General features: G+C 42.1%; 1 protein-coding gene across 3 annotated transcripts in view; it reads left to right on the forward strand.

Annotated features, from left to right (window-relative positions):
- The window catches only part of Adam23 (ADAM metallopeptidase domain 23), a 144,380-nt gene that overhangs the window by 55,815 nt on the left and 73,656 nt on the right, over positions 1 to 14,909 (forward strand). For all 3 annotated transcript variants that reach the window (XM_021648510.2, XM_060368485.1, XM_060368486.1), the window contains exon 4: positions 10,668 to 10,731. In XM_021648510.2, coding sequence (XP_021504185.1) covers positions 10,668 to 10,731 — 64 coding nt within the window. The remainder of the gene's footprint in view (positions 1 to 10,667; positions 10,732 to 14,909) is intronic.

Genomic DNA, 14,909 nt, shown 5'->3' on the forward strand with positions numbered 1-14,909 from the left:
GTGATGAATTGTGGTGTAAATATCTGAAATGTGACCTCAAGGGGGGTCGCGACCCACAGGTTGAGAATCACCATTCTGTAGCAGCACATCTGTCAACACGGTGAGTGACGTGGAAGGGAGTGAGGGATGACATTTGTCGTTATGAATTCAGAAGTACGTTTTTAGATGCCTGGCACAGTGACCGAGATCAATATTTTCTACTCACGTTAATTTTGGTGATTATAAATAAGACGACTTTTTTACCCTTTCATAAAATATGTAAGTTCATGGATTCTTCCAGCGAAAGTAAAGGATAATATAGCATGCCTCAAATTTATTTTTATTTTTTAAATTTTTTTTTATTGTATGTGTATGGTCATTTTTCCTGCACGTGTGTCTATTCCCTTTTTACATGCCTGGTGCCTGCAAAGGCCAGAAGAGGGCAATGGGTCCCGTGGAACTGGGGTCACAGATGGCTGTGAGATGCCTCGTGGGTGCTGGGAACCAAACCTGGGTCTTCTGGAACAACAACCCATGCTCTTAACCACTGTGCCAGCATTCTGTGCCTGAGAAGCAAAGTTTTGATTGTCAAGTTTTTGTTTCGTGTTATGTCTTTGAGGACTGTTTCCTGTGTTCATGATGTTGCAGATTGACTTTGGAGTTAGGGAAACTATGTAAGGCTGCCTTCCTGTCCTTTGATTTCCTGTTCTTTTAGCTCCCCTGGTACAGGTGTTAACTTCTGGACGGTACACTAACGCACTTTAGATCTTGTCAGTCCTGCTGTGTGGTGGCATTTCTGAAGGTCTTGCTTCTGTGCTTTGCCATCCAGCAACAGCTTCCTTTCCCTTTCCAACGTTCCCTCTTCAAACAGAAGCAGACTCCTACGTGCGCACTGGCGTCTGAACGTGGCCTGACCGCTGCTGTTCCTAGAGAAGGAGAAAGTCCCTCTTCTCTCCTGTGCGTCTTACCTCCCACACGCCCCTTAGCTTTCTCTCTCTGGACTCAGTAGTGACAGCTTTCTGATTCTGGATGCTTTTGCCACGATCTCTTTCTGGCTCAGTGTGTCTCATACTCCAAACTTTAAATGCCGGGATTTGACTAAGTCTTTCTGTTTCTGTTACCTGTAGGCATTTTGAATTGCTTTTCCTTTGAGGGGAGGCTGATCAGTGGATGGAGATCTTGTTTGACATTCACGAGGCCTAAGGTTTGACCCCCCCAGTACCACATGGACATGGTGGGAAGTGCCCGAAGCCAGAGAACTAGGGCGGTAGAGCAGGAGGATTTGAAGTTCAAGGTCATCCTTTGTTACATAGCAAGTTTGAGGGCAATCTGGGATGTACTAGACCTTGCCTCAAAAATAATAACAGCAACAATAAATGCAATTCCTGCATATTCATTGCTCTGGTTGTCACGCAAGGCATTATCAGTGTCTTGGAAACCCTGTGTGTGCCCCTCATTGCCCTATGTCCTCTACCACCCTCTTCTAGCCGTGATAACTTCTTATTCTGAAGTTTAAGTAGTAGATTTGGGGATTTTACCCCAAGCCAAACAAAACCCACAAAACAAACAAATAACTCCCTTATTTGGCAATAATAGGAATCTGGAGTGATGGCTCACCAGTGAAGAGCACTTTTACAGGGGACTCAGTTTCAGTTCGCATTATCCACATGGGAACTCACATTCACCTCAAACTCCAGTCCTAGGGTATCTGACACCCTTTTCTGACTTCTTCAGTACAGGCATACACATGATGCATATACATACGTGCAAGTAAAACACTCTTACACATAAAATAAATCTAGTTACTTTTAAAAGTGACAACAATAGAATTTTCAGTAGTTATGGTAGAGAGATTTATGTTTATCTTTAATATACCATAAAGAAAGAGCTTGTCTAGAATTAAGAGGAGGCTTCATCCTCCTTTTAGTCTGCTTAGGTTCATGCTGACAAAATGCCCTAAACTGAGCTCCTAACTATTTGGCAGATTTAGATGCTGGCAAAGCCCACCTCCTGGCTGGCACATGACTGTCTTCCTGGATCCTCATATTGCACTGAAAAAAAGAGCAAGGGTGTAAGGGCGTTCTCTGGTTCTTCCTGCTCCTGTCTTCCTTTTATTTATTTATTTTTCTTCTTTGTGCTGGACGAAGACTTAGGCCCTTATTCGTGCCTCATGCCAACTGGTTTCTGCTTGCAAGAGTGTCAGTGCCGTCATGAGAACTCCGCCTCATGACCTTGTGTAAGGCTCTGTGGTAGGCACACTTGTCATGAGAGGGTAGGTTGGGGACAACCTACATGCTTTTCTTATGGACATTGTTTGGTATGTTCTCCAGCATCTGTAGGCATGTCAAGTCTCGACTGCTGTCTGGGTCCAGAATCTTGACTCCACTGGATTTTTGGATTTTGATACGGCTTCCTTGGGTGTGAATCAGGTAGTTTACAACCTAGCTCTTTCCCTACCACCTCTGGTCCTAACCTCTCATGGGCCTGGAACTTATATCGCTACTTAGTAAATTCATTTCTGTGGATCATATACAGTTAATGCTGGAATTTCTTCTACCAGGGCACTAAAAATGTCTGGTTTTTTAAAATTAAACTATAAATAGATCCCCTGAAAGACCCAAATAGAATAGTTTCTTCCTTTTTTTCTATGTCAGTCTCTCTGGGATTTTGCTTCTGGAATCTAACAAAGGTTTTGCTTATGATCCAGATTTTGAGAGTCACTTTGTGAATGTAGGATTGTTGATCTGGACTGAAATTTTAAGCATATGCGATGCAAGTTGTCTGGCTGTAGGAAAAGGCCCATTTACAGAAATTGTTTTCAGACTCTGACCTATAGATCTGTTCTGCAATTTTAAAGCCACTAGCAATTTCACTTTGTTACTGGTAGGCCACATAGACATCAATGTAGGAGAAGGAATGTGTTTACCGATAAAATATTGAAAATGATCTTAAAATATATTTTTAGAAGGCCATACACACACAGTGTTCTAAATAGCCTTTAAAAGATAAAAATCCAGTTTTAATATTATGCAAAATGTCTAGACTCTATCATTAGATGGGAATAGATTAAATTACTCACCTCTAATCACTATTTTATACACGTCTCTCAAAGTGACATTAATTGCTCTCCAATTGGCTAATTATAAGATAGTCTTGCAGGACGAGTACTAATTTCTCCCCGTTATCCCTGTTTTTTCAGTATCTTTATGATAAAGCATGTTAATGTGACTGTGAGGTTTGGATTCATTTTAGTCACAAGTGAAGTGATGGTTTTGCAGACCATTTAGATTGGTTAACATAAAGGTAGCTTTGACAGTTTTGGAGCCTTGGGCGTCAGATCGGTTTCTGTGTAAGAGGGTGTATTTTAAATTATCAATCAGATCTGTAGAAAGAGTATCAAATGATATCTTGGAAACGGAGGTGTTCTCTTTCTGTCGCGGTATGTAGAAATATGTAGAGCCGGGGAAAGTGTAAGCAATTCTCCACAGTGTGAAGGTAATGTGAACGGAGCTGGTTTTCAGCACCTTCTGGAGCATCTCATTGTTCCCATAGCAGAAAGAGTGTGTCCACCAGGCGGACTGTGTGTGCCAGCAGTGTCCAGCTTCCTGCTCAGCGACCTTCGTTTGTGGGAGTTAGTAGCTATTCCTGTGTCACTAACAGGAATGGCTTAAAGGAAGGTGGGTTTATGGTTTAAAAGGGTCTTTTATGGCGAGGAAGGCATAATGGAGCAGCCCAGTTCCTGGAGGTGGGACTGTGTGGCAAAAGCTCTTAACACGAAACGTGAAAAAGGAGGTAACGTGTCACCTTAGGGGCCCACTGCAACCAGCAGGACCTCCTAGAGGTGCCACAGTTTCCCAGTCTTGCCAGCAGCTGGAGACCTCTGCCAGACTCAGAAGGTAATTGGCAGGAGGTCCTCTGCTAGCCAGCTACAGAATGACACTAAGTTTCAAGGTCCTCACCAGAAGGAAAGGATTCTTCCTAAAGAAGCTACACAAGAACCACCATGTTTCTAGCAAATTCTTTAATTTCAAACAAATAATAAAAAATAAAAAAAATTCTTTAATTTCCTTAGGAAGTCTGTTGCCTTGCTAATGTTTTGAAATGATCCATTTGGGAGAATGGAAATTGCCCTTCGAGAAGTCAGTATTGCTCTAGGTAAATCATACATTTTTAAAAAGCAATTCAAGGTGAATAATTTTTTGATGCTATGGCTGTGCTCAGGGGTTAGAATCGCCTAAAGGTCATTTTTTTTTCTAAATGATAATTAAAAAAATGTATGTTGTTTGTGAGGTAGGCATCCTGTGTTTGCACACACATACACACACACAGAGCTGTTGAAGGTTACTCTTTCCCTATATTTCTTCTCTTCCCCTTTGCAATAATGTGTTATTTGTCACAATAGTTTGCTGTTACTACAAAAGTGTCTTTCTGATGGCATCATTGTGACAGTTTCTTGTTTACCCTGGGGAAGGACCTTGGCTTACTGTCTGCCTGTCTCTGGTGTGTGTAAGGGGATTCCGTGGTTGGGAAGCACAGATAGATGGCTTCAAATGATCTTCTTTTGTGTTGGGCTCTGCAGATCTATTCTTCGTTTTCGTTGTTGTTTCTTTTTTCTTTTTCCTTCTTTCTTTCTTTTTTTTTCTTTTTGACAGTTCTTCTCAGTTCAGCTGTGCAAGCTCAAGCTGTCGCAACCCTGAAACAGAAACAGAAATCAAGGGCTAGGCTCCCTAGGTAAAAGGGAGCACCGAAAACACAGCTGTGGATGTTCTACAAAAGTCTTGCTTCATTACTAATAAAACAGCACAAAGCTGCAAAAAGCAGAGGCCGGGAGATGGGGTAGGCTGTAAGTGCTTGCTGTGTAACCATGGGGCTGCTATCGTGGTAATCATGATTCCCAGAACCCCAGCCGAGGGGCCAGTGGTAGCAGTATACTGTAATCCCAGGGTTGGGGAGGAGACATCAGATGGAGCCCTCGGACTTGCTGGCCAGCCGGTCTAGCCAGTCAGTGCGCTCTGTGAACAGTGGCAGACCCTATCTCCAAAAATAAGGTGGAGAGTGAATGGGAGGACACCCAGTGTTGACGCTACATGTACACACACACACACACACACACACACACACACCACTACACTGACAAGTATAACTGGCCTTTGCCTAATGGATTTTTCTTTGTATGTATGCATATATGTATGCATGAATATATATTATATATACAATTTCCAATAAATGTCAGAGAGATGGAAATGTAAAAAATGAATCTATCATTTCTCTCAATTGCTGAATTCTCTTCTTCCCTCTGTCTCATTCAGTTTCCAGCAATTAATCAAATGAGTGCAGGAGAGTCACAGCTCCAGGGTCTAATACACGGATAGACCTCTTCCTTGTGTGTGCGTGTGCTCTGTCCTGCTTCTAACGTTAATTACTTTGCTGATGGCTCTAATTGACCTGGTAAAGGAGCCTCTCTATGTTCAGCCTGTCCCAGCCTGTCTCAGATTTTCTGTGGACACAGGGTGTAATGCTTGCTTTCAGCTTTTATGCAAAGCTCTCCAAATCCCGCCTCTCCTCTGTTCCATTGAAAGGTCCACGCCGTTGCTGAAGCTTGCGTGCAGTCCCAAACCTGCCTTTTTAATGGCCCTAGCCACCCCTGCACGCTCAGGAGTAGTTGGCCGACACAGAAAGGACTCCATGACTTTGGTTTGTTGTTGTTTTTTGCATATATGTGTGTTGGCTCTGGTTTTGTTTTCCAAGAGAGAGAAAGAATATGACATTGGGTGGGTAAGTGGGGATCTTGGAGGAGTTTTGGGAGAGGAAATAAAGAAATCACCAAAATATACTGTGTGTAAAAACTCAAAATTTTAATTGCTAATGTTTCAGCTACATGTGTACAAAATAACATTTTTGCAAGGTGTTTTGTTTCTATCTTGTAGTTTTATTATTATTATTTTACAATTTATTCACTTTGTATTCCAGTTGTAGCCCCTCCCTCATTTCCTCCCAGTCCCACCCTCCTTCCCTCTTCCTCCCCTGTTTTTCTCCCCTAGTCCACTGAGAGGGGAAGCTTAGCACAATTAAACTGACAGATAATATACACTTTACCACAAAATAAAATACCTCACATATTGCTGGCCTGAGATATAAAGCTTTTACTATGGTATCTCATTAGAGAGGCAGTCTGTACTAGTGTGGTGCTGCACACAGTCAATTCTAGCACTCGGGAGGCAGAAGTAGGCAGATCTCTGTGAGTTCGAGCCCAGTGAGGGCTACATAGTGAAACCCTGTCTCAAAAGAAGAAAAGGAAAGAAAGGTCACCACTGAAAAGAAATTAAATAAGCAAAAGAAAGCAAGGAAAAATGATGGTGGATTCTGCAGGAAGTAATAGCTGATGATGACCTTTTTGGGGTATATCTTTTTGTAAGCTTTTCTGTGTGTGAATGGATGCATACAAACACGCCGGAGAGGTACCGAATTTTCACACTGGTTCTTTTCCTTCATTTTTCCAGGTGACTGTAAAATAGCACACAATAAACCCCTCGCAACTATGTAAGTGTGTGTGTGTGTGTGTGTGTGTGTGTGTGTAGGTGTGAGTGTGGATCGGAGTGGATATATATATATGAATATATGTGTATGTACAGTGTGATATGACTGTGTGTGACTGTGGATGTATATGAATGTGTGTGCCTGTGTATAAATACGTATGCGGATGTGTGTCTGAGAGAGAGGGAGTATTGCTTTCGCCTTGTTTTCTTTCCTCAGCAAACCGTCATAGGCAGCACTGGATAGAGGGTGAACCTATGGCAGGCTTTTGTTATCCCCTGCCAAATTGCCCTCTGGAGTGCTAGTTTTCTAACAACCTTGCCAGCACTTGCCACTATCACTTGTTTTAATTTTCTAAAGGGATCGAGTAAATGTCCTCTTCTGTTGTTTTAATCTTCGTCTTTTATCGCCAGTGTAATTGTGCATTTGTATATGTTGACCAGCCTTAGCATTTCTTGTTTGGTTTTTGCATGAGTGGCCCCTTGACCTTGTGGATGCCCTTTGTCTGCTTTCCTTTTGAAATGTTCTTGGTTTTAAGACGGCTCTTCTACTAAGGGGAGTAAATCTTTGTTTTTCACTTCTTTTGCAAGTTTTTTTTTTTAAATCCGTTTGTTTTGAAATTTTGGTTGCCTTAACAAATTATCTTTACTTGCATAGTTTATTTTTATAGTTTAATTTATGCTTTTGGGTGTAAGGCCATATATTCAAAGACCTGGATTTGTGTGGTCAGCTTATGGATTTACCTTAAAGCACACAGCCTCAGTAAATAGTCTTGGTTTGGTAGACTGGGGGATGGAGGTCCAGTTTCCCCCAAATATTTAGCCATGTGGCTGAAATATATGAATTCTTTATTTTTTTTTCTTCTGGACTTGTTTCCTGTCTTATGTTCTTCTGGTTTTCAGTTTTCCACTCTTCATGGATTTCAATGCCATTCTTAACACTATGACATTCTTATGTGAAAGCGAGACTTCAGATGTTCTGCTGTGGCCTGTGTTCTTCATCTTAGTTCCTGTAATGATAACTCAAAGTCCCGTTGGTTTTTTTTGTTGTTGTTGTTGTTGTTATTTTTATTTGAAAAGTGTCACGTTTTTCTTTGAGATGCACTGAAGAGTCATTTTGTCATGTTTAAAAGAGTTCTTGAGATTCTGTTTGGAATTGCACTAAAATTAGGTTGAGTGAGGGTGAATGGCCATTGCTCTAATATTGACTGCTCCCCAGGGGGAATCGAGGGAATGCTTCAGTCATGACTTGTTTTGTGTTTGCTTTTTAGGCTAAGGATTTGCTGTTAATTTCATGTGTATTTTTCTTACATGTTTTTATTCTTAGGGTGTTTAAGTATTAACATATGTATGTGGGTATTATATATATGTAAAGTTTATTATTATTTTGGAAACTCCCTGTATTATCTCTAGATCATTTTTTTTCTGGTTTATATAGAAATATGTGCTCCATATTTATCTTGTAACTAGCCACCTTATATAACTCTTATGTCTGATAGTTCTTTCCCCCCCATTGGCTCTTTTTTTGTTTTTTGTTTTTTTTTTTAATTCTTGCGGCCATTTCCCTCATGCTTGGGAAGACTGGAATATGGAATGACTGAAATGCTCCTTAAAGAAAAAATAGGCAGACGAATAAAAGAAGCAGGGAGTCCTCTCCCTAAAACCGGTAAGGGCAAGATTTGGAGGCGCTGTTCCTTCTGGACAGAGGCCACAGGTCAGGCTGACACTCCTGGAGACACTGGTAGCAACACACACAGCAGCGTAACCACTTCACGCCCTCTGCAGCTGCCTCCTCAGGTCATGCTGGCTGATCCAGACCTCTGCGTGGCGGTTCTCACCCTTTGCGCTATACACCGAAAGCCTGTCTCCTATTTTTTCACCTAACTCTTCTTCCTTTCCTCTCTCCACCATGAACTACAGCCCCAAATTTCTTGTTTTCCCTATTCTGTGGTTTCTAGGCTGTACTATGTCACGTGGCTCATCGCCTGAGACATGAGGAGGTCTGGTGCTATGGAATGACCATTATAACCTCTCCTGTCGTTTAGAACGTCATCAGATCCCTCCTGTCACCTTGTCTTCAGCCTGTAATCCTTTTCGTCCACTCCCACTAGGATTGTTCTGTGCCTGCAGCTCTGTTCCCACGAACCATGCCCATATTCCTCAGCTTTTGCCTAGCTCGCTCTCTTTGTCTAACTTAACACAGAGCCTCTCTTCAACATGTAATTATTTTCACCCACCTCATGTATCACTGCCTCTCCACAGCTCTTATCTTCTAACCCAATTCCAACCCTTATTTTATTGTTTATACTCAAAGGAATACGCTTTGCTCCCACACACAAGAAAAATAGTAATCGACAACTCACTTTACTTTAAGTCTATTGTTTAAAAACAATAAACAAAAAACAAAAGCAATATAAGGCAGGAGCATAATTGTAGGTAATAAGCGTATCCTTGTATGAATGTGTTAACCTAAATTTCTATAATTTTCTACATTATTACTTAAGAAAGTAATCATTTTTGAACATGACGATCTGACTTCAGTCCCTAGCACCTGTGTAAATTGAAGTTTCAAATGGAGGTACATGCTGGAGACAGGAGGATTTCCTAGGCTTGCTGGCCAGCCTTGCTGAGTTAGTGAGCCCCAAACCCCAACGAGAGGCCCTGTCTCAAAGAATAAGGTGGGCAGACCCCAGTTGTCTTAATCCCACACTCTTCAGTGGGTGCAGAGCGCCTTGCACTGTGCTTCGTTCTGGAAGCCTGACTGGGGCGATGAAGGAAACGGGGAAAAGCCAGACACACAGGTGCACAGAAAAGCCAGAACCAGGTGCTCCATGCTTGGAGGGAGCATGTGTTGGAGGGGCGCCAGCTGCTCAGCAAGGCTAGACCTCACGGTGCTCACTGTGTACAGGGCACAGGGAAGTGGTTAGTCTGACTCTGTAGGAGGTCTCTGTTAGGGGCGCTGTCTCAGGCTGGAAGCCACCTGCTCTGGTAGGGGCGCAGTCTCACACCGGAAGCCACCTAGAGGAGGATGTTGCTAGATACTTTGTGCAGACCAGAGGAAGGCTTTGCAATCCTCATGGGTCTGAGGTGTTGGTCCTCATCGAGAATACACATACGCTTCGGTCTTCTTCCACTCCCCACAACCAAGCACGCGTTTCCCAGTTTTATAGGGGAGAATGCATTAAAACAAAAACAAAAACGAAAACAAAAACAAAAAACCAAACAAACTTGAGTTAACAGCAACAGCATCGACAGTCACAGTGCATAGCTCTGAACACCCAGTGCTGACTTCTAGGCTAAGTTCTGCATATTTGTGGTTTGATTTAATCAACTTAATGTCCTGTGAGTTTCATATTTTAAATGATCTCATTTCACACGAGTTAGTGACACTTGCCTGCGTCGACACTTCCATTCATTGGCTGTGCTATGTCTAAACCCTGCTCTTACTTCAAACTTGATGCTCTGATAATTTTAAATTTAAAGTTTTTTTTTTTTAATTTTGTTTTTGGCTGCCTTGGCGTACATGTGGAGGTCAGAAGACAACATTCAGTAGTCAGTTCTCTCCTTCCACTGTGGGAGCTGGGGATTGACCTCAGGTTGTTGGGTTTGTGTGACAAGTGGCTTTTGTCCACTGGGCCGTCTTTTTAAAATAGATTTAAAAATTCAAAATAATGTTATTTCATAGTACATTGGATTGTGTGAGGTTCAAACATCATTCCCCATAAATAAAGCTTTTCTGGGACTCAGCCACACTCACTTGTCCGAGTGTTGCTGCTGGGATGGCAGGATCGATTGCTGCTTGCAGGGACCACACAGCTGACGGAGCTGCAGCGTTTACTATCTGGCCTTTATTGGAAATGCTTGCCAGTTGTTTTCCGTATTCCTTCCCATCGACCCACACTTCAAAAAATTCCATCGATATGCCCTCTAGGTGCTGAATCTAAGGGTGTACTTTAGATTGCCTGTGTTTTATGTTTCTGAATGTAGACTGGGAATTTCTTTTTCTTTTTTTCCTGGATGTTGCCCACAGCCAGCTTTGCCGAGACTGTGGACAGCAGGTCTGTGGTTTCTGTGCCCTTCTTATCCACTCCTTGAGCTATTTTTAAACCTCCAGCATTTGGATGCAGAAATCATTATGTCTGCTCTCCTTTGCAGTGGTTTGCTGTCTTCTGACTACGTGGAGATTCACTATGAAAACGGGAAGCCGATGTACTCTAAGGTATAGTAACGTGGCCAGATCTCCTGCAGCATAAAGCATATTCATCCTGGAGCTGACTAACGCACATTGCACTGTTCTGATGGCTGTCAATAAGATCACGTGGCCGCCTGTGCCAGGGAAATGCTTTACTGAGGAAGAATTCACAAGAACTTAAAATGCTGAAGCAACATTCAATTCTGTATACTCAGGACCACAAGGGAATTTTACTGTTTTGCTTTTACACTCATTACCTTCTTAATGGTCAGATGAACTTTTAAAGTTTCACATCAGCACCATAAATACCATTTGGGTGTCCCTTATCTAAAATACTTAGGACCAGACATTTTTGGCTTTAAATCTTGTTTAAGTATTTCCATTATACATAGTGATGTGTGGGCACAGGGCTACAGCTTAAACAGAAAATTCATTTGTGTTTCATCTACAGCTCATACACACAGCTCGAAGGTAAGTTTGTACACTTTAGATAATTTTGCTCATGAAACAGTTTTGTGTGTGGAATTTTCCACTCCTGCTGTCTTGCTGGTGCTCTGGAGTTTTGGAGACTTTTGCATTCGGGATGCTCAGCCAGGATCATGGCCATGTAATCAGAATTATAAGGCTGTGTGAACTCGTGCGGTTTATTGCAAACAACTGATGCCCAAGGGTAAAAGGCAGGTGAGGAGATGAGACCTAGGGGGTGTTCTCCCCCCAAACCCCATCTCCCCGAGTCTCTTTTGAGGCCATGTAATCCAGGTTGACCGCAAACTCAAGGTTCACTTGCCTTGGCCTCCTAAATTCCGAGACCACTGGCATGTGCTGTATGAATACCCAGCTAGATTTCATTATTTTATTTATTTATTCTTGCTGGGGGTCAAACTCAGGACGTTGGTCATGCCAGGCAGTGTTGTACCACTGAGCTATAGTCCCTGTCTTCCCTATTCAACCATCACAGTAGGCTCATGAGGTGGGTTTTTTGTTTGCTCGTTTGTTTGTTTGTTTGTTTGTTTTGGTTAATTGAGACAGGGTTTCCCTGTGCAGCCTTAGCTGTCCTAGGACTCTCTTTGTAGACCAGGATGGCCTTGAACTCACAGAGATCCACCTGCCTCTACCTCCAGAGAGCTGGGATTAAAGGCATGTGCCACCACACCCAGCTGAGATGGGAATTCTTATTCCTGTAGTAAAATGAAAGAAACAGAGGCATGGAGAAGGCAGCAAACCTGTTCAGGGCCAACGCAGGCTGTGATAGAAAGGTAATTTGGCCCCGGAAATTCTTCATGTGGAAGTGATCTTTTCTTGTCACCAGGAAGGCCAATGAGGAACAAATGGGCATAAATGAAAGCAAGATACGGTGGGTAGTGCATGACAAACAGTGATTTCCCTGAGTCAGGCAGAAAACTCAGAGTGGGTACAGGAGAGAAATTATGACCTTTAGTGACTGTCCAGATGCCACTGAGGCCCAGTAGTGCGCATGTAAACCACACTGAGGAGGAAGTAAGAAACAAGCAATGGGGGTGTGTGGGGAGGGGTTAGTATTTTGCAGATGGCTAATGAATGCCAGCATAGGGCTGGCACCTTTCATGTGCAGACCTGCAGAGCTGTGAGCCAGAGAGACCTGGGATTCCTAGCACATGCTTATCGGTGGTCATAATTAGAAACACTGCCCAAGGCCATGGCGCGTCTCAGGCCTTAGGTCTGTCTGATTAACGGTGGGCACATTTGCCATGTGCTCTGGCCTTTGAGATGGATCCACAGACCACAGAGTGCCACGTGTGCTTCTCCCTGCTGTCAGCTCTCTCCCAGCTGCATATGGGATTTTCGAATCTCCCTGAGACTAACACCGTGGGAAGGGACCAGCAGTGTCAGCTCAATTGCGGGAATGGTGCTCGCTGGTTTGTGCAGAACCACGCTGCTGTCAGCTGCACCGGTGCTCTGCGCACTGCGCATGCTGACTCATGAGCCTGGAGGAGAGGTGTTAGCGCAAGGACTTTCCAGACTCAGCAAATGGGCCACCTATGCAGCTTCGGTAACCTGACCCAAACTTTTCTCTAAGAAACTCAGTATTTTTTTTTTAGAAGTACAATAGCTAATTGGTATACAGAGTTCATTTGAGGTGCCCCAAATGAGGCTTTCTTACTAATAAGATATTCAAGCCTCTTATGGTTGTAACATATTTAAAGCAAAAGCTACATCAACTCTGGTAAAAGCAGCTATGTTCACTGTAGTTTGATTTTGCGTTCATCCTTTTTCTTTCATTTATGACCCATTTCCTCTAACAGCTCATATACCCAAATTTACCCATGCACAGATAATGGATTAATGGTAACATCCTACTTTTACATATATATATATATATATATATATATATCTGTGTATATATATATATATATACATATATATACACATATATATGTACATATATAAACATACATAAACATATGTGTGTATACATATATGCACACTCATATCCTCAAGCCCTAAGAAAATGCTATGCACAATTCTGTGCAGGATTTACAAAATCTAATGCTAGGATAAATACTCTAGCATGCATGAAACCTTTATTTATGTTGGATTATTATGTTAAAAACTGCCTAATGTTCTAACTTGTTTGTTATCATTTATTTAAAATATGAATCCATAAGATCTTTACCTTGCTTCCAACCTTCCCTTAGTCCTAAGGGAAAACTTCCCAGATGCAGCCTGAACACACTCTTGGTAATTGCTGAAGGGTTGATTTTAAGAACAGGACTCTCTGGATGAAAGCGTTGTATATATTTTATGATTTTTTTGGTCATAATGACCATTTTCGCTTCTGAAATTATGTGTAATTTCGCATAAATTCCCATTCCCATTACATGTGTAAACTTAAAAGCATTTTAAAAAATGAGATTTACAAAGATTTGCCTCTGTAATGATTAAGAAAGCTTTTCTGAGGAGCACCAAAAAAAGCAGTTAATGTATGGTAATGGCATGGTTTCTCATGCATTACGTGAGCTGATCTCTGACTGAGGGCTGGAGAGATGGCTCAGTGGTGAAGAGCATGTACCGCTCTTGCAGAGGACCTGAGTTTGTTTCTTAGCATTCATGTTGGACGCCTCACAACTGCTTGTAACTCCAGCTCCAGGAAATCCAATGACCTCTTCTGGATGCTATATTCAAATGCACATTCCTACTCACTATATAAAACTAATTAAAAAAACCAAGGATCCCTTACTGTTCAGACAAAGGAAGGCATACACACAAACACTCCTCTAATTCACTGTGCGCCGTTATCTGCCTAGAGAAGCCTGGGATCTTAGGTAGCCTGTGAGGGCCTGGAGGTAAAATATAGATGTGGATATGTAAAGCGCTGTGGGCTAGGATGAAAATCCCAGTGCACGGGTGCTCTGGGAGCACAGTTGCAGTCTTTGCACCTCACTGTACCAAGCAGCCCCCTTCCCCGTCCCCATTCCTCGATGAGGTTAATGCCTTTTACTATCACTGAATGAAAGTGGGCTGAAGAGAGGAGCAAATACAGAAACCAGGGAGACAAAAACACAAAACAGGTCCCTGAAAATGAAAGTCAAGTTCATGGTCTAGGTACCAGGTAGGTGTCTGCTGATAGAAACGGGGCAGCTTCTTGTGTGTCCCCAGCCAGGCAGATTTTATTACAGTTCCTTCCACTACTCCTTGCACAAAGTTCAGTACAAAGTACAAGAAAGCAACTTTGTTGATTTCATTTTACTCATCCAAAAAACGTTATTTCTGTTTTCTTTGGTTGAAACAAGTTTAATTCAGGCATAATTTTTTATACCGGAAAGCACACAATTAAATTGTTTTTACCATATTTGCAAAATTGTGCATCATTAACAATCTAATTTTAAAACATTTTTCATCACCCCACAAAGAAACGTCTTTTCTATTAGCAGTCCTTCCCTCATAACTCTCCTTCCCATCACAGGTAACCACTAATCTACTTTTCTGCCTCTATAAATTGCCTGTTTGGAACATAAACGAAATCCTTTAATATGTGGTCCTTTGTGAATGTTTTCTTTCTTTCCAGCTTTATTGAAGTCTTAATTGAAAAATGCAAATTGTGTTTTTAGGGTGTGCTACTTAGATGTTATACATAAGAATATTGTACAGTTGGGTTGTGCCAAATGGCATGCTTTGGCGTTCGTACCCTGGGAAATGAATGATGGGTCCACTGAAGCTGATGGCCA

This window comes from Meriones unguiculatus, chromosome 15, assembly GCF_030254825.1.
Source record: "Meriones unguiculatus strain TT.TT164.6M chromosome 15, Bangor_MerUng_6.1, whole genome shotgun sequence".
In the NCBI taxonomy this organism is placed as follows: domain Eukaryota; kingdom Metazoa; phylum Chordata; class Mammalia; order Rodentia; family Muridae; genus Meriones; species Meriones unguiculatus.